This window comes from Indicator indicator, chromosome 1, assembly GCF_027791375.1.
Source record: "Indicator indicator isolate 239-I01 chromosome 1, UM_Iind_1.1, whole genome shotgun sequence".
Taxonomy (NCBI): Eukaryota; Metazoa; Chordata; class Aves; order Piciformes; family Indicatoridae; genus Indicator; species Indicator indicator.
The window spans coordinates 99,917,070-99,936,263 of NC_072010.1; the positions used below are offsets into that span (position 1 = coordinate 99,917,070).

General features: G+C 37.8%; 1 protein-coding gene across 1 annotated transcript in view; it reads right to left on the bottom strand.

Annotated features, from left to right (window-relative positions):
* The window catches only part of CADM2 (cell adhesion molecule 2), a 261,666-nt gene that overhangs the window by 204,096 nt on the left and 38,376 nt on the right, over window positions 1-19,194 (bottom strand). The window contains exon 3 of the mRNA XM_054392117.1: window positions 4,240-4,389. Within this exon, the coding sequence (XP_054248092.1) occupies window positions 4,240-4,389 (150 nt within the window). The remainder of the gene's footprint in view (window positions 1-4,239; window positions 4,390-19,194) is intronic.

Genomic DNA, 19,194 nt, shown 5'->3' on the forward strand with positions numbered 1-19,194 from the left:
CCTATTTCACATGTTTATATTGATGGGATTAAACACCTTTTGCATCAACAGCCATTGTTCAGTTCAGTTATACACATTGCCTTTACATCTCAATATCCTGCACCATGTGTGTCTATATTCCCTACCACAAGGTAATTTAAGAGAGCTGCTATAGCAAGGTTCTTTTCAATCTTTATCAAACATCTCTGTGTTTCCATGCTACACCCTTTTTGCTATTCATCTGAATTCATGTTTGTGTCTTTCTGTGCTTATTGCCCATTCAAAATACTCAAGAAGTACCACCAGTGAAGATAAACCAAAATAACCCACATTAATTTAAATCATATCTGCCAGTTCTACATTATTGCCAGTGTGCTTCTTCCAAAGGCAGCTGTAGTATTATAGGTACTTGGGTGTATAAAGTGATATGGAGGTTTCTATGGCAATTATTTTTTTTAATTGGAAACTGTGTAGGGAAAAAAGTTGTTTCATGTGCAGCGTGCAATTTGCATTTGTTCCCAAAGAATCTGAACTTGCTCAGGGTGGGATGTAAATTCATGTTTTCCAGATAGACAGAATCTTTAAAATTTTGTCTGGGGTGGTGGTAAACTGAGGGGGATCTTGGTAAGGTTTCTAAACCAATTAAAATTTAAGACCATTTATACAGCATTTATGCAACTAGACTATTTGTTTTTTACTGTCAGGTAAAAAAAAATATGCTTCAAATGAAAGGGTAGGAGTTAAAAATAAAATTGATACATAATGTTCTGGAAGCTACAAGCTAGAGGAATCATGGGAGAAAAAAAAAATACCAGAAAGGACAACAGAGAGACAGCATGCTGAAGGAGACAGGTCTTCAAAGAGACCAAATCCACAAGATTAAATAGTTGTATTTTCAAATATTTTAGCTACTGTGTGTTAAGGAAATAATGAAGATAAAGTTAGTTCCAGCTTTAATATGTTTAAAATGTCAAAATAAGAGTCAGAGAGAAGCAGCTGTTTTGCCTTGCTTTGCTAATAAAATAAAGCTGTAACTTATTTTCCCATAGGAAAACACATTTTTTTTTTCCTCCTCTGTTCCCATCACCACAATGAGTCAAATATATTTTAGGCCTACATTTACAAAAAAAGCCCATATCAGCTACTGCAAATGATGAAGACCTGGAAATGACCTCTGAACTGTGGTTTCATACTAAAATTTACAGCATTGCCCTTTCTGAAACAAAATTCTACTAATTTTCTATCTATATCATCATAACACTGTATAGGCTAGGTGCCAAGAATGTCTCAAGTTAAAAATAGACCTCAACTTCTTCATAAATATTAAATATATATTAAATTGCTGGGACCATGGGAGCGGAAGTGTTCTCTACCAGCCACAACATCCTCCTAACTGAGCAAAATCTGTATTTCAAAACATATGGCCATCAGTATGTGAAAAGAATCAGAAGAATAACAATGCAGCTTTGGTATCAATGTACTTGGTTTATTGCAATTCCATACTTATTTAGAATATCTTAAACACAGAAAGGAAGAATACGACTCCTAACAGTGATTGCATCACAATTCAGAAGAAGCAAAATGACATGAACATGCTTCTCATAACACGTCATCAATTCTGTATAAAGTAGTGATTAATAATGAACCCCTGCGTGAAAGGCACAGGACTGGGAAGCAGATAGTCCTTCCAAATGATTCTTTTTTTCCTGGTCTATGGAAAGTTCTATTTGGTCAGAAAATGGTTTTGCAAGACAGGGGAACAAATCTGCTTGAGGAAGAAGTGTGAACATGAAAGGGATCCCACCAAGGACTGTCTAGAGGTGGAAGGCTTTTCACTATGTTGACAATTTGTTCTATTTTTGGCACCTGCTCTGCCATATGCTGACAGGCATGCAAATTTGATTTAGTTCTTAACATGGTAACATCCAGTTACTCAGCTCTGAAGGACATAAAGGCCATAGCTGGTGCTCCTCTTCAAAGTTCCCACACAGAACTTAGCCCTACACCACTGTGTATCCTGCACCTACTCAACAGTTTGGATGAATTTTCAGAGTTTGAGAAATACGACTATTGAACAGCAGTTTTAATGGAGCTGAAGGGAGATGTAAGATCTGAAGGCTGGTTTTGGCTAATATTATGAGACAGGTTTGAAAGTACTCTGGCTGAGACACTGCTCTCAATAAATTAAATGCAATGAGTGGATCAAGCAGAAAACTACTTTTTATAGCCAAATTGTATGCCTGGCTGTAAAGGAAATTTCCTTCTTAGTTATAAGAATGCATACATGTACACACAGAAAAAAATGCCAGTGAAAGCTGTAACTTCTTTTTCAGAAACAGAAGTGTATTTTCCATATAGGGCTTGGATGCACTGCTCATTCCTCTTGGTATATGCAAGTCTGGCAACGTTACGCAGAATGCAAAACATTGACAATGTAAGAAAGACCAAAGGAAGTGAAGGACCGAAAGTTTTTCTTGACAAGATCAAGACATTTTCCTGTCAAATAGATGCACAGTAATCCCTGTGTAAACGAATCAGCAAGTATTCCTCAAAGTCTTGGGATAAGCTAGAAGTTCAAAAAAAGAGCAAAGTCCTCTAAATCCACACACTTCAGCTCCTCACATTTCCTGTGGGGAATATAAATTGCTTCTAAGTACTTACTATGCTGCATGCCGTTCAAATTTGGTTGCTTCAGTTCATTATATTAAAAAGTAATACAAATTTCAATTATTTGCTGTAAAAGTACAGATTTAGCTAAAGTACACAGAAAATCCAATTCATATCAAAATGGTTACAAATTAAGCTATTTGCAGGCATCCCACATCCTTCTCAGCATCCTTTAAAATGTCACTTATTTTATCACAGAAATAGATATTGTGAGGATTGATGTGCTCTATCAACAGACAAGTTCTCTCTGCTCTTAGTTTTGGGGACATTATTTACCTATCCCAAGTCACTAACAATTATAAGTAAAATGAAGGACTCCATATGAGTAAAGGCTACAGGACTAGACTCACAGATCAAAAGTTTGCACCTTATAAGCCTCTCATCTTCAATCTTACATTCAAAAGGTACTTATAATTTCAAAGAAATTGCAAATCAAATGATTACACGCTACAGGAAATTAGATAAAAGAGAAAGGAACCACTTCAACACCATCAAGAGATTCTATTCAGCTATTATATTAATAGCAAAAAACATATTTTGATTGCAGTTTCTGCAGGTATAAAATGACAGCCTTTAGACTCTACTTTTATATAAGTGCACCAACCCACAAAGCATTTTCAGTCCCACGAGGTATTTTAAAGTCTTGTAATCATTCTTGCAAAGCACTTGGACAGCACTTCTTTAATTTTAAGCAGAGGAATAACTCCACTTCTTAAAATATGTTCTAGAGTATTCAGCACCTTTCAGCATAAATTCAAGCAGCAAAATTAAGTATGAAGTACTGTTAAACTTCTGCACCACAGAAATCAATACCAAACCTTTCACACTTTTGAAGCTAAGTGAAGAATTTATTTTTCCTAACTTGGATTTTAAATTCTTTACAGAATCTAATGAAATCTTTACATTAACATTCTAATATATAAAATGCAACGCTTTGTCATTTCAGATTAAGATAAATGTCTTAGAAAGATATCCTACTGCAGTGATAACACCCTTCATTTTTTATAGAATTGACATTTTCCTGTCTTTTTAAATCTCTACATTAAGTAAAATAAAAATAAAATATAATAATTAAAAAAAATAAAATAATTTTTAAAAGTTCATGGTATAATTAGAAAATTCAGGGCACTAAACCTAAGCATTTTTATTATCTGTTAAGAGCATCGACCATAGGGACTGCATATTGCACTGGAACCAAACTGCAATACAACTGAAGTGAATATTGGGATTACATAAACATACACACACACATACAGGCCAATAAAAGCAAGTCACAAGGTTTATGGACTACTTCTTCCATTGCCAGCCTCTAACCACCCATAAAAGCTCTTCTGAGATATTTTGCAGCAATGTTTTCCAAATTATACTCTAAATATTTTTTCCCTTTACTAATAAACAAAATTTTATATGCAAGAAAGTGCTTCAGTGAACTTCCCTCAAAAAAAAGCCCCAAACAAAAAAAAAAAAAAAAAAAAAAAAAAAACCAAAAACCAAACCCAAACCAGATTCTATAATAATTATTTCTGAAAACATATATTCTATTTCTTTCTTAATAAAAACAATGCACAATGATGAGTTAACAAAATTATTTACCTTTCTTGTCATCGAAGTACAGTGTCTGTTGAGCTGGATTTGACCACTGGAGGGAGGTGTTATCATTTTGATCGACCCTGCAGGTCAAATTTGCTGTTCCTCCTTCAACGACCGTGACGTTCTGTGTAAGTGGAAACTGCCCTTGGCTGCCTGAGGAGGGAGAGGAGGGAAGGAGAAGGGAAGAGAGCAAGATTAAAATAATAAAAAAAAAAAAGTAAACATATAAATGGTAGAAATTAATTTATTGCAGCAGCTTTACATAGATGACAGTGCCTGAATTCAGCATGATCTATTCTCACCAAAGTAAGGTAGTACAATAAATTAAAAAAAAAATATATATTCGTACTATAGTCTCTGTATCCAAGAAACAGCTAGATTAATTAAGAAATAAAGATTCACCCCCACCCCTGTAAGTCATACTAATTAGTTTCAAAGAAATACTCTGCGACTTTATCTCCTCAGACATACCCATACATCAAGGATATGCCTCTGCATAAGGGCTCATGAGCTACATACATACACACACACGTCTCAGCACTACAATGTAGCTAAATGGCTATTGAAAATATCACTGAAAGCGTAAAAAATCTGCATAATATTTTTAAAACAGGGGGATGGGGCAGCCTTTACTCCTTGTTTCTTTGTGTGCTTTTTAAAGAACTCTCAGTATGATGTTTTTCCTGCCAGGTTTGGAAAGTTGTTAGAGAGCAAATGCAGTGTGAATCTAATATTCAATGCATCCTATGTTGAAAGAATATAACCTACACTCACATGAAAATGAAAGTGATGATGCAGTAGGTCTCTTTCACATATGCGATTCTATTACAGAACATTATGAATCACATTAAATGCTTTCTGAAAAGTCAGTGGGAAGACTTCCAAAGACCTCTACACAATACAGAGGCAATACCACCCAGGTTCTTGAATCACTAGCATTTTCAATGGCCTAGACTAAAGTGTTTATGTATTGTGAGAATGACACACCCCTTGCCAAACAGCACAACACAGAATTCCAGCAAGCTAGCACACTAAGAGCATGGAAGTAATTTTTAACATGAGTGAGGAAAGAAAAGTTCTTCAATTATAAGCAAAATACATAATTATCTGGGAGATATTCTGAGGAATCCAAGAATAGAATGTGAAAGAATGACAATCCAATAGTGGAAATCAAATGTATGCTTCTTTTATCTCTTCTTTTTATACAGTTTCTTTTGATACAAGAACCACTCAAGGGGAGGTAATGCTGCTACCATAAATAGTTTGTCATGACATTCAAGTGGGCTTCATCAGAAGTGAAAAATCTCTTTACAGTCCTACAGGAATGAACAAGCTCATAGACATGACATAAGTACATCAAGAAAGTTATATATACAACGTCCACTAATTGTACCAATACTGAATCACAAATCCAGCATAAAACATTCACAGAAAAATCCTATTTTAGTGGTTCTTATTGAAGTTGTTCCCAGGTAAGTTAAACTGAGTCATGACTTCTATACAGAAAGTATGATAATATAGAGTATTACAGGATCACAGGATCACAGGATGTGAGGAGTTGGAAGGGACCACCGAAGATCACTGAGTCCAACCCCCTGCCAGAGCAGGACCGTAGAATCTAGCACAGGTCCCACAGGAACACATCGAGATTGGTATTGAAGTCTTCAGAGAGGGGGACTCCACAACCTCTCTGGGGACCCTGTTCCAGTGCTCTGTGACCCTCACACTGAAGAAATTCCCCCTTCATGTTGAGGTGGAACCTACTATGTTGTAGTTTATATCCATCACCCCTTGTCCTATCACAGGGTGCAATGGAGAAGAGGCTGTCCCTTCCTGTTTGACCCCCAGCCCTCAGATATTTATAAACACTTATCAAATCCCCCCTCAGTCTTCTGTTTTCTAGACTAGAAAGCCCCAGGGTTCTCAGCCTCTCCTCATAAGGCACATGCTCCAGTCCCTTAATCATCCTCATAGCTCTCTATTAGACTCTCTCCAGCAGATCCCTGTAACTCTTGAACTGGGTAGCCCAAACCTGGATGCAATACTCCAGGTGAGGTCTCACCAGGGCAGCAGAGAACCTCCCTCGATCTGCTGGACACACTCCTCTTAATGCACCCCAGGATACCATTGGCCTTCTTGGCCACAAGGGCACATTGCTGTCCCATGGCTAACTTATTAACCACCAGGACTCCCTGGTTCTTCTCTACAGGGCTGCTTTCCAGCAGGTCACCTCCTAACCTGTACTGGTGCAGTTTATTATTCCTCCCCAGGTGCAGGACTCTGCACTCATCCTTGTTGAACCTCATTTGGTTCCTCTGTGCCCAGCTCTCCAGTCCGTCTAAGTCACACTGAATGGCCGCACAGCCTTCAGCTGTATCAGCCAACCCTCCCAGCTTGGTATCATCAGCAAATTTGCTGAGCAGAGACTCTGGCCCCTCATCAATGTCATTGATGAAGATGTTGAACAGGACTGGACCCAGCACTGATCCCTGGAGGACTCCCCTAGGTTACAGGTCTCCATCTGGACTTGGCACCTTTGACCACCGCTCTTTGGACTCTTCGTAACCAGCTCCTAATCCATCTCTCTGTCTGTTCTTCTATCCCACGCTTCCTGAGTTTACTCACAAGGATGGTATGGGAGACATAACTAGATAGAGCATATCTAGTTGTCCTGGTTTCAGTCAGAACAGAACCAATTCTCTGTTCACTGATTTTATTTTTCAGCTTCGTCTTCTCTACGTAAGTGCACTTTCTGAAAGCATATTTTTGCAGACAGTGTCTGCATCTAGAAGTAATAAGGCTCTATGTTTACAGTTATTACCAAGGATTGGGATTGGTGTGCAGACCAAGGTCACCGAAAAATCTCATGCAGCATGTTGGGTGTGAACAAACTAAGAGACTGAACCTGCAGGGAGGGGCAGACAGGACAAATGACCACAGACTGACCATCAAGGAATTCCATTCCATGTAGTTCATGTTCAGTATAATGCTGAGGGATGACAAGGGTCAAGCTCTTTTCAGTGGCCAGGTTCTGAGGAGGACTCTGTCTGTTCTGCTTTCCATCCTGATCCATTAGTTTCTGAATCCAGTTCAAGAATCCAGCTCCTGAATCTGGTTTCTGTCTGCCACTGAGTACAGTTTGGGACTTCAAAAATGCCTGCCCAATAGTACCAGTGGTGATGGCAAAGTAATTGGCATCAGGGGGTTTGGGGTACATACTGGGTTTGTGTATATTTAATTGTATTGTGCATTATTTTAATTAAAGCTCTCTTAGTTTTCTTTCTTCAATCTGTAAATGTCTCTCCCTTTTCCCCTTTCTCTTCCATTTTGGGAAGGGAGATGGGTCAACAGAGAGCATCTATCACTGATTTAGTGGCTGGCTCAGCCTTAACCCTTGACACTAAAATACAGGTTTTCAGACAACTAGAGTAAGGGATTACTAAATAAAAGATTAACTACCGAAGTTCTAATTGATCTGTTGACACTGCCAAAAATACAATTCTAGCCAGGTTTTGGTAGCTGTTCATTTCCCTATGTAAAATAATTCTGATGGTCTTATGCCTGGTACATAAGCATCACTGAAACTGTTAGCATAGTTAGTCTAATACTCTCCTTAGTCTTGGCTTAAACTAAATAATCAAAAGATTTCCATCAGAAGACAAATTTGAATAACTGGCATAATTTCTGTATAAATACTAACGTCCTGCAATTATCTAAAGATAAAAGTTTGCTATGTACTGATATTTATTATAAAAATATTTATCATCAACAGGACAACAGAAGAATAAAAATTAAGGAATATTGAAAACACCATGGCTAATTTAAATGCTGCAAACAATAAATGACAAAATTCTTGTGACATCCTCTGTACTGACACTTCATTAATCAAACCCTGCTTCTTGAAAACCACACGTTGAGAAATACTTGATGAGTGCAAAGTCATAAACAAGGATCGAAAAATAAAGAACACAGAAAAGATTTGTCATTTCGTTCCATTTCTCCTCTTTCAATTCCAATGTGTCAAGGAACCTCAAGATACTGCGTAAATTGGTTATCGCTTAAATTAGAATTTTAAAAATCCAGAAAAATGCACACAGCCTGTTATTACTTCCACTAAATTACAGCATCTTACCAAAGAAATAACCTTCCAAATATGAGTTGTGAATAAAAAGCTATGTAGGATTCCATTTTTTTGTACACAAGAAGCAGTAAACAGAACCTAGCGCCAGAGATTAGCATAGTGAAATCTGTCATTTACATTAAAGACTAGGAATGGAAAATAGTTTAATAAAGAACTGCTGTAATGATTTAGCATCTAATTCATGTTATTTGGGAGCTCTCCCCAGAGTTACCCTATATTCTCTTTCTCATATTATAGCTCTTATCATGAAGGCGTCAGGATATATGCAGTCTATCGCTTGCTAACAATTTTCAAGTCACAGACTTCTTTGACCAGAAGAGTGGTTAGTAAGTAAACTTCTCCGATGAACAGTTTAAATGGAAACTATAGATGTCATGATCTGAAAAAGATCAGAAGGACTTTCTTTTCTCTGGCCGCTCTCCTGCATGCTGGTGCTTTGAAAGCATGAAATAACCCAGCATATGAAAGTGAAACTTAAAGCATTCATTATATGCCTTACCAACAGAGAAGATGTGCGGATCTGCAGAATCATAGAATGCTCCAGGCCAGAAGGCACCTCCAAAGGTCATCTAGTCTGACCTCCCCACAGTCAGCAGGGACATCCACAACTAGATCAGGCTGCCCAGGGACTCGTCAAGCCTCCCCTTGAATCTCTCCAGGGAAGGGGCCTCAACCACCTCCCTGGGCAATCTGTTCCAGTATTCCACTACCTTCATAGTAAAGAACTTGTTCTTAACATCCAATCTAAATCTGCTCTTCTTCAGCTTAAAGCCATTGCCCCTCATTCTGTCACTGAAGGCCTTTGTTAAACAGACTCTCCTCATCCTTCTTGTAGGCCCCTTTCAGGTACTGGAAGGATGCTATTAGGTCTCCCCAGAGCTTCCTCTTCTCCAGGCTGAACAAACCCAGCTCCCTCAGCATGTCCTCATAGCAGAGGTGCTACAAGCCCCTGATCATTTTTGTGGCCCTCCTTTGGGCCAGCTCCATCAGGTCCATGTCCTTCCTATATTGAGGGATACAGACCTTTACACACTATTCCAGGTGAGGTCGCACTAGACTGGGGTAAAGTGGGTCTCTGGATCTGCTGGCAGTGCATTTTTTGATGCAGCCCAGGATGTGATTTGCCTTCTGAGCTGCAAGTGCACACTGTCTGCTCATGTCCAGCTTCTCATCCATCAACACCACCAAGTGCTTTTCCACAGGGCTGTTTTCTATCACCTCATCCCCCAGTCTGTATTGATAGTGAGGATTGTTCTGGCCCAGGTGCAGAACCCTGAACTAGCTCTTATTGAACCTCATGAGGTTCACCTGGGCCCACCTTTCCAGCTTGTCTAGGTCCCTCTGGATGACGTTGTGTTCCTCTGGTGTTTTGACAGCACCACTCAGCCTAGTGTCATCTGCAAAATTGCTGATGGTGCATTCAATCTAACTGTCTAAGTAATTGATAAAAATATTGAACAGCACAGGTCCCAGTACGGACCCCTGCGAGACACCACTTGCCACTGTTCTCCATCTGGACTTCAAGCCATTGAGTACCACCATCCAGCCAATTCCTTATCCACTGAACAGTCCACCCATCAAATCTATATCACTCCAATTTGGCAAGCAGGATGTTGTGGGGGGTCTGTGTCAAAGGCCTTACAGAAGTCCAGATAGATCACATCCGTATGTCATCCCTTATCTAGTGACATAGTCACTCTATCATAGAAGGCCACAACGGTAGTCAGGCAGGACCTGCCCCTAGTAAAGCCCTGCTGGCTGTCCTGAATGTGCACATGTCCTGGAGGTACACATATCTTCACAGGAAGCTTGGAGTGGAGAAAGGTATAGAAAAAGCAGGCAAGGCCAAAAGACTGGATCTTACATACCTCCTAATGAACTCCAAAATTATTAGTAAGTGATGGGAAAATTAAGACAAAGAAACATTTATGAGATGTACTTTATCCTTTGTATCATCAGCATGTAACTTGGGTTATTTAAGTAGGTTAACTTTGGGGTTAGAAGGGCTGGAGAAGGTTGCAAAAACCTGTATCAGATAGCTGAACATTATAGAAAGCATCAACATCATACCTTTAAACAGTGCTGTGTCAAAGAAGTGGGTTTATGCCACTAAAGATTAGATCTGGTTCCTGTGGTGACTAACAGCATTTTGTGGGAGAGGTCTCATTTCTGTTAAATAGATAGATAGCATGTGCCCAGAAAGCATGCCAGCAAAGCTGCCAGCCCATGCAAATGGCAAGTGGGATGAAGAACCCTGCGATGTAAACAAGGTGTTCTCAGGCTACTGGCTCTTGTTATAGCTTTTTCTCTGCTCTGAAGAGCCCTCTATTATCAAATTTCTCTTCTTTTTGTAGGCACTTAGAAACTCTGATCACATCACCCATTAACCTTCTCTATGATAATCTAAACAAATTGCACTCCTATGACTGTATTTTTTTAATCCTTTAATTACTCTGTGGCTCTTCTCTGTGCCTCCTTCAAGCTAGAAACTCCACTGCAGAAGCTACAAGATACATTATGCCACTTTTCTACCAGCATACCCTGGGCCACAGGGTCAGATAAGGACCCAAGTTTGACTGACAGTCTGTCGTGATGCTAGTGCTTTTTCTCAGACACTGCTCCAAAGACAATATCTCATTCCAGTTCTTCCCCTGTAGCTCTTAGATGTATGTCCTTATGTTCCATTGCTCCATTGCACTGAAATGTCTCTTTCTCTGAGCCCAGTGACCTGTGCTCTTCATTATTTCATGTATCCACAGCCTTTGTGGCGCCTGCAAACACCACTGGCAACAAATGTGTTTCTGAGGATGTTTCCAAAAATCAGCTTTTAAAAACATCTAAATAGTACAGTATTGACTGCTTTCTCCTGTGCAAACAAATGCACAGAAACATGACTGTTTAATGGTGAGTTCTTATCTATCATTACAATTTCACCTTATTTTTCAAACAGTTCTAATCTGCTTAATGCTTGAAAGGCTAGTTTTGAATAAGTTTTGGTTATTACCCAAGATGTCATGCTATTTAAAGTCAAAGGCCTTACAGCAATCAAAAAGAATTTGAAGATTGTAGTTATGTTTTTCCAGCCACAACTGCAATTTAGGAAATCATGAAAACATCAAAGTTTTAATTTATTCATTTATAAATATATTTTAAAAAAACATAGTAAATATAAAATAATTCCTAATTAAATTTTGTTTTCAAGTTGAACATGATAAAAGTTTCTGTTAAGGTAGTGATGGTAGTCAGACACAATTCCTTGAAACCAAGTAAAATCTCAGATTTCGAAATCTGGGATTTTGAAAAACATTCCTAAATCCACCAATGACTTCTCACATGAACTCAGACAATCCATTTAATCTATGCTTTGCTAACAAATCTGTGAAAAGGAAAAAATGCTGCTTATTCAACTTATAAAAAAAAGAAATTGTATTCAAATGGATACTTATATATATGTGTGTGTGTGTGTGTGTGTGTGTGTGTGTGTGTGTGTTCACTTTTTCTCACTGCTGCTGATATGGGACAGAGAAATGTATGTATCAGGACTAGGGGCTTGAGACAGAGATGTTTTTATTTGAGTTTGTGGATGAAAATGTTTGTTACTTTATTACATGATTGCTACCTGTCTTAGTTTCACAGACTGCCATCCAAGTGAGGCCACCCCACACAGTCAGGAGGTAAAGTAACACAAAAAAACTGTGAGTTGAGGTAAGGAGCTTAATGAGACTCTGTACGTCAGTACAATAACCCTAGCAAAAGCAGAAGCAACAGCAGAAGTCAGCAATAAAATGGTTCCCCCCACCCCAAACCCACAGACAATCCAACGAGAAGACCATCACCCCAAACTCAGAAACCAGAAGAAGTAACTGGAACTGGAAGCCTCTCAGGATACTTTCAAGACCCCATGCTGGCTCCAGCCAGCACTTTCATTTTAAAGCTGTCATGATGCAACCATGGTATTGAATATTCATCAGCAGATTCAGCTCAGCCCATGACACTACCCATCCAGCTTCAAAAGAAATAGTTGGCAATGACGCTCTACGCCAGCAGGTAGGTCAATCAAACACACACATATCCACTACAGTATATACAATTATGTTCTGCTCCGTGACCAAATCTTCAGGCAAGTCAAAAAATCTTTCTGTCTGCCTGGAGAATACTAATGTAGTGGATTGAACCACACTATATAAATATAAATATATATAAATATAAATATATATTTTTAATATGGATGTATATTCCTCAGTATCAAAATAATGAATTTCTGACTGCTGCCTTTATGGCTGTATGGCATTGCATCCCTGGAAAAGGGAGACTGGTCACCCTCTGGCTTTTCTGGTCCTTGAGAGGGGGGCTGCAGTTTTGCCTGCTATGGGATTTGGACATATATTCCTTTCCCTTTTCCTTCTGTTCTCTATACATATTGGTGTAATCTGATATCTTTGTAGCAGGGGAGTAAATTATTCTGTGTAAATCAACTGAAAACTCTTCCTCTGCCTTTTTCTTCCTCCTTTTCTTGTCTCCTATTAAGGAGAGAAGAAACGGGGCTGGGGATAGTTTAGCTCTTGCATTAAACAATTACAACTAATAAATAGAGAATGAAAAGAGAAATAAAAAACTAATGATGGCCCGCATTACAGTTCCCTTGTATCTAAGAGAAAGCAAAAAGATTCATTGAAAAACACTACAAGGTTATAAGAAGATAAACTACAATAAGCAATGATGCTATTGTAAAAAGAAGGTGGCATCTAGATATCTCTGTCACTAGGCTGTACCTCAGTTCCTCTGCTCACTTTAGGAAGCTTTGTTAGCAAAATAATTTCAACTATTTTGACTAGATGGAGCTATAGTTAAGGACATTCTATCACAGGTTATTTTCATGATGGTTTGTTGAGGACCAGTTCTGCTTTCCAATAGAACTGACAGGGTTGTAACAGGAGCCACAAGATGTTTTCAGTCAAGAAAAGTTTTTTGTTTCTTTGGTTGTTTGTTTTTTTTTTTTCTTAAATCCAGAAATCATGGCTTAAATGCTCTTACAGACTCTAAACCTGATTTTTATCTCAGTATGTGACAAGACTTTGCAGAGTAATTATCATTATTTGGTCCATTTTGAAAACATTCACTTCATGAGTTCATCTCATGTTTATTTATGCTTGGGTATTTTACTTTTTGCAATTAAAATGAAAGCTCTGTAATAATTTCAACATTTCCATATGATGCTTATGTTACACATTCTGATCAGTTTACCAGGCTAAATGTAAAGGTGACCTGGTGGGTGTAAGCACTGAAAAAAACCATAGTCCTCTCTACCTTTTTTTTCCTGCAGAGATCTGTTTTTACAGGAAACAGAATTTCACAGTATCAGTGCAACAAGCTTTGCCTACTCATGTCAAAATCCATAAAAAGAAATAGGTGTGGAAAGCAAGGACTGTCCCCAGGAGGAACTGAACAAGATGTGACAGCAGTGACTTAACAGTCTTTTGCTCTACCTTCTCCTGCCAGTCTGCCCAGCATCCCTATGAGGTAAATGAAGTTTATCATCATGTGAGGGAAAGAATAAACCATACATTTCTATTCGTTCTTTTCAGTCTTGCATAGATACACAAAGCTATGGGGCTTTTATTTGATACCTTCATAGCATGATGTCAGCCAACACCAGAGACCACAAAAAATGCAAAATTGTATGAGAGGAAATAAAGAAAATAAATCTTGAGCAATTTTTTTTTTTTCAAATGAATCAGGTGTTTTAATATTGATGTTAATAAGACTAGGTTCTAAAAAAAAAAAAAACAACACAAACAAACAAATCCCAATAAAACAACAACAGCAACAACAAAACCCAAAACAAAACAAAACAAACAAACAAACACTGCCGCCACCACCACCACAACAAAAAAACCTCAACAGGGTAGATATTTGGGTGACAAGAAAAGCAACTTGCTAATTCTAATAGTAGCTTGTATCTGTAGGGAGAATACATTAATTTTGGCCTCCTTTCTTAGCAAAGGAACAAAGACATTAGAAACAAAAGCCTGTATAATGAAACATCTAAATATTCTGAATCAGTTTCCTGGCTTTCTCTCTTAATTTATATATGAAATAAGGCAAACGTCTCTCCAAGGAGACAAAATGTTATTAGCTTGTCTTTATCTAATTTAAAGAAAAAATGATACTGTGAATAGCTGGAAGTATCCTCAAGATCATGTACACTGGTGCTCATGGATGACTTCAGTCACCCTGGTATCAGTTGGAAAGATCACATGGCCAGGCGTACTCAGACTGGAAAGTTCTGCAATGCAGAGATGACAACTTTGGGATGCAAGTGGTTGAAGAACCAACGAGGAGAGGTGTGATGCTGGACCTCATATTAACAAGCAAAGGTCTGGTTAAGGATGTTAAGGTAGGAGGCAGCTTTGGCTGTATCACAAAATGATAGAGTATGGTATTGTTAGGGAAAGAAGCAGGGCAAAAAGTAAAACTTAGACCCTGGACTTGAAGAGGGCTAACTTTGTCCTATTCAAAGAACTACCTAAAAGTGTCCCATGGGCTAGGGCTCTAGAAGGTAAGGGGGACCAAGAGACCTGGTTAATAATCAATCACACCTCCTCCAAGCACTGGAACAGGCTGCCCAGAGAGGTTGCAGAGTCTCCTTCTTTGGATGTTTCAAAACCCATCTGGATGCATTTCTGTATGTCCTGTTGTAAGTGATCCTGTTTTGGCAGGGGAGCTGGAGTTGATGTCTGCAGGTCCCTTCCAACCCCTAACATTCTCTGATTCTGAGAAATTTTGTGATTAATTACATTAAAGTTGGCATAAACTGACATCTGTATTAATGTGCAAGTTCTTCTAACCTTCTAAATGGAATGAATCTACTTCTCTATTTTTTCAGCACAGATACCATACAGAAAGACCTGGAAATTTTGAAGGAGGAAAATACAGATGTTGCTAGCTCTATTACTTTATTACTTCTCCAAGAACAATCTTAAGAATGTGGTAAAATATTGACTACAGATCAAATAAGACAATTTGACTTTTGATACATAACTGCTTACTTTGCTTTAGTTTAAAAGACAACATCTGTAGCCTGCATCATAAACTGTTTTCATACAGCATTTTTAATGAAAGATAATTTTCTCTGAGAACAATTTGATACACTGGGTCAACTGGTCTTCCCTAACTTCTTGTTTGAAATGATAATAATCTAGTCTCATATCTGGATAGCATACACTCCAGAGAAAACATCCTGTAAATTGTTCACTTACTGAAGAAATATTGTTTAAAAAAAAAAAAAACAAAACAAAGCAAAGAAGAAAAAGAAAAGTGTGCTCTGGCAACTATTACATGCTCCAGTAACAAAACCGCTTGGAGAGAAAATTTGATTTAATAAGAATACTGCAGAAACTTATAGAATGATAAAGTTTTAGGAAACTGAGGAGAAATAACTGTTACTCCCAAACTGTGCCTTCAAGGTCACTGGGCTTATAAAAATGTTTAAGTAATTACTAAAATAATCCAAAGGACAAGAGCATGCTGGTACAGCTGCTGATTCCAGACTACAGAATTTATGTTAGAGAGCAATAATAGAGAAGTAGGAAGCCTTTGTTCCTTCCTTCAGTCCCTGTGTTTCAGACATATGTTCTTACAATGGTAGCTAACTCAAGATAAAATTGATTCAATCTCTATTTCAGTGAAACAGATTGCAGAAACAAATTTGAGAAAATTATGTATTGAAGTACAATTATTCCACAAAGATAAACAGGAAAAAGTATGAGAGACAATGGAATAAAAAGTAAGTGCAAACAGTGCTAGTTTCTAGAAACCTTACCAAAATGACTATTTTTGACTCTTTTCAGACTACCATGGTATTATTTGCTTGTGAATGAAGAAGAGTATCCAGAGATGTTACTTATTCTGAAAGGGGAAAAAGGCACTCCTCTCCACAATTCTAAATTCCTGATAGAAGTTTCAAACCCAGAAATAATTAGAGTGAGCTTCATCTTCCCACAACTGTGATAGCAGACTGCTGAATTTGCTCATTCTCATAACTGCAAATATGCTTTAGAGCTCTGCATCACTTTTTGCTTTCAAGTGCTATGCTCAATTCTTTGTGCTTCCACAAACGTCAAAAGGCCTTTCTCTCTAAAAAAGAAGGAAGGTACTAAATTTGAACATGAAGAATAAAGAATTGGGCACTTTCATTTCTTTGAGGATCTAAGCCTCATTGTCACCACATTTCCATTCCTAATCTGTAAAATGAGAATAACAGCATTTTCCTACTTTATAACAGTGCTCCAAGGAGAAAATGCACAAAAGAATTACACAGAAGCCAGATAATAGGATAATGTAAGAAATAGATAAAGCTGTAGTGGAGACAACTATACATACACACAAACCCCTCTCAAATCTACATCTTGTTACGAAGTTAGAATATGTCATGCTTTCTTCTCATCAAACTGATATTTCTTGCAGGTAACACAACCAAATTAAGTAAGGCAGACCTCCTCTCACAGAAGTCAGTCTAGAACCTCCATTGGTTTATGTCAGTAACAGGCAGCGCCGACCTGACATTAGTTCTGTACCTGGCCCTTTGCCCTACTAAAAGTACTTTATGTTACAATTTATTATTTCTCTGTTCAATCTTCTCCTCTGAATAACAAATAAAATGAAGTTATGAAGTTCCAGAAGTGTAATTTAAAAAAAAAAAAAAATTAAAGAGCCATAAACATGTGACTTACCAGACTTTTAAGAACTGACCAACAGCCACGCTACACAGGGTTGTTAGAGGTGCACACACAGGGAGTATAGATCAGGGCATTGACTTTGTCTTTACATGCATGTGTTCTACTGCTTAGAGGCAGGTTTAGGACAAAAGTGACTGAGTGACAAAACTGAAGATAGGGCTCCAAATTTTAAACAGAATAATATTTGGGGAGTTTAAGGATATAGTGAAATTCATATATTTGGAAATGTAGAGAATAAACATGGTAAGATCATAAGCTAATGATGATGTTTCTACAGTGAGCAATGACAGCAACACAGACAAGAAATTTAACTTATATAAAACATTTCCAGTAGACATATACATGAAATGCAACCAATATTAGACCATCTAAAAAAAAAAAGTTACCTTTTCAGAGAATAGAGGAAAGTTCTTATCTTGCCCAAGGTAGGCCTTCCCCAAATCAATATAACACTGATAAAACAGTAGCCAGAAAGTCTGTACTGCTTGTATTTGCTATGCCACAGTTCTGCATTTCAGTTCAGAATAATGAGTAATTAATATGATTAATTCCCCAGATTCCTATCTTAATGCTGTGATCTGTGGACCTCAAAAATTGGCCATCACACTGCAACATACAATTTGGAGGCAGCACTCTGCCTGAACATTGCTTTCTGTCTTCTGATTAATTGCTTACCTATAGTAAATAATCAGTTACACATATAAAATACTCTGGTTTGGATATTCTTTACTTTCACTGTGGAAAGTACCCATAAAATAAGAGTCAGGCAAAAGGAACAATCAGCTGTTTCAAGCAAAAGATCCAGCTCTAGTTATTTGCACAGGACTCTAAACCTTTTACTGAAATGGCTATAAAAGGACAAGATGAACTTAATGTTACTGATTTTCCTATGAAGGCTGTGACAAACTCAGGGTTGTCCATACTCAGCATCTTATCCCTGAACCACGATTTTGCAGTATGCATGCTGAAAGTTTTAACACCTAATGTGCAACAGAACCACAGGAAAACTACAGGTGTAAAGTGTGCTGCTATGCATGCCATCTGACTTATGTTGTGAGTTCTTTGTATATCACATCAAACAACTATCATGCAATGCCATGATAAAATAGAATTTAGAATATACTGTCAGTGTAATTTGAATACAAAATATTAATACAAATGATCCATTAGCAAGTACTTAAAATAGTTCTAAAACTGATTGCAATGAAATGCAATCTAAAGCACACAATTTTCACACATTTTCCATCCTGTCTCAATGTGTTGTCATTGAAGGCCACAGATGTTTGGCACTATGATGCCATGACACAGCCAGTTACCCTCTTAAAGTCCACTGCAATTCAGCAAGTTCAAAAAAGCCACAACTAACCACCACCACCAAAATAAATAAAGTAATAGTAATAATAAAATCAAACAAATAACACCCCCCCCCCCCCCAAAAAAAAAAAAAACAAAACAAAGAAAAAAAAACAACTGCAAGTGTTTTGGTGTACTCTGGCCTGGCACAGCATGGTTATGCTTTGGAGATATGGTCATAAAGCCTGAATGAATAGTTTGTGTGAAAGATGTTTCTTTCCAGTTCTGTATGTTCAACATATCTAGAAATGCTTAGAAGTATCCACAGACTTACGTATTTATCTGAAAAAAATGCAAATTGTGCCTACTCATTAAAGTACACAATTAAAATAAGTTCTTTTTTACTTAAATATGAAACCAAGAATTACTTAAAATGAGATCAACATGGGTCTGTAGATATATATTTTAATGACATTTAAGGGTCCCTTCCAACTCGATGCATTCTGTGATTCTGTGAAAATGGCTTGGTGAACACTTTTGCCAGTTCTCTCAGTACCCTTGGGTGTATGACATCTGGTCCCATAGACTTGCATACATCTTAAGTGGGGTCAGCAGTTTGACAACCATCTCTTCTTGGATTACTGGGGCTTCATTCTGCTCCTCATCCCTATCTTCCAACTCAGGTGACTGTGTATCCAGTGAAAAACTGGTACTACTACTGAAAACTTAGACAAAGAATATACTGAGTACCTCAGTGTTTTCCTGATCCTTGACTCAAGTGTTCCC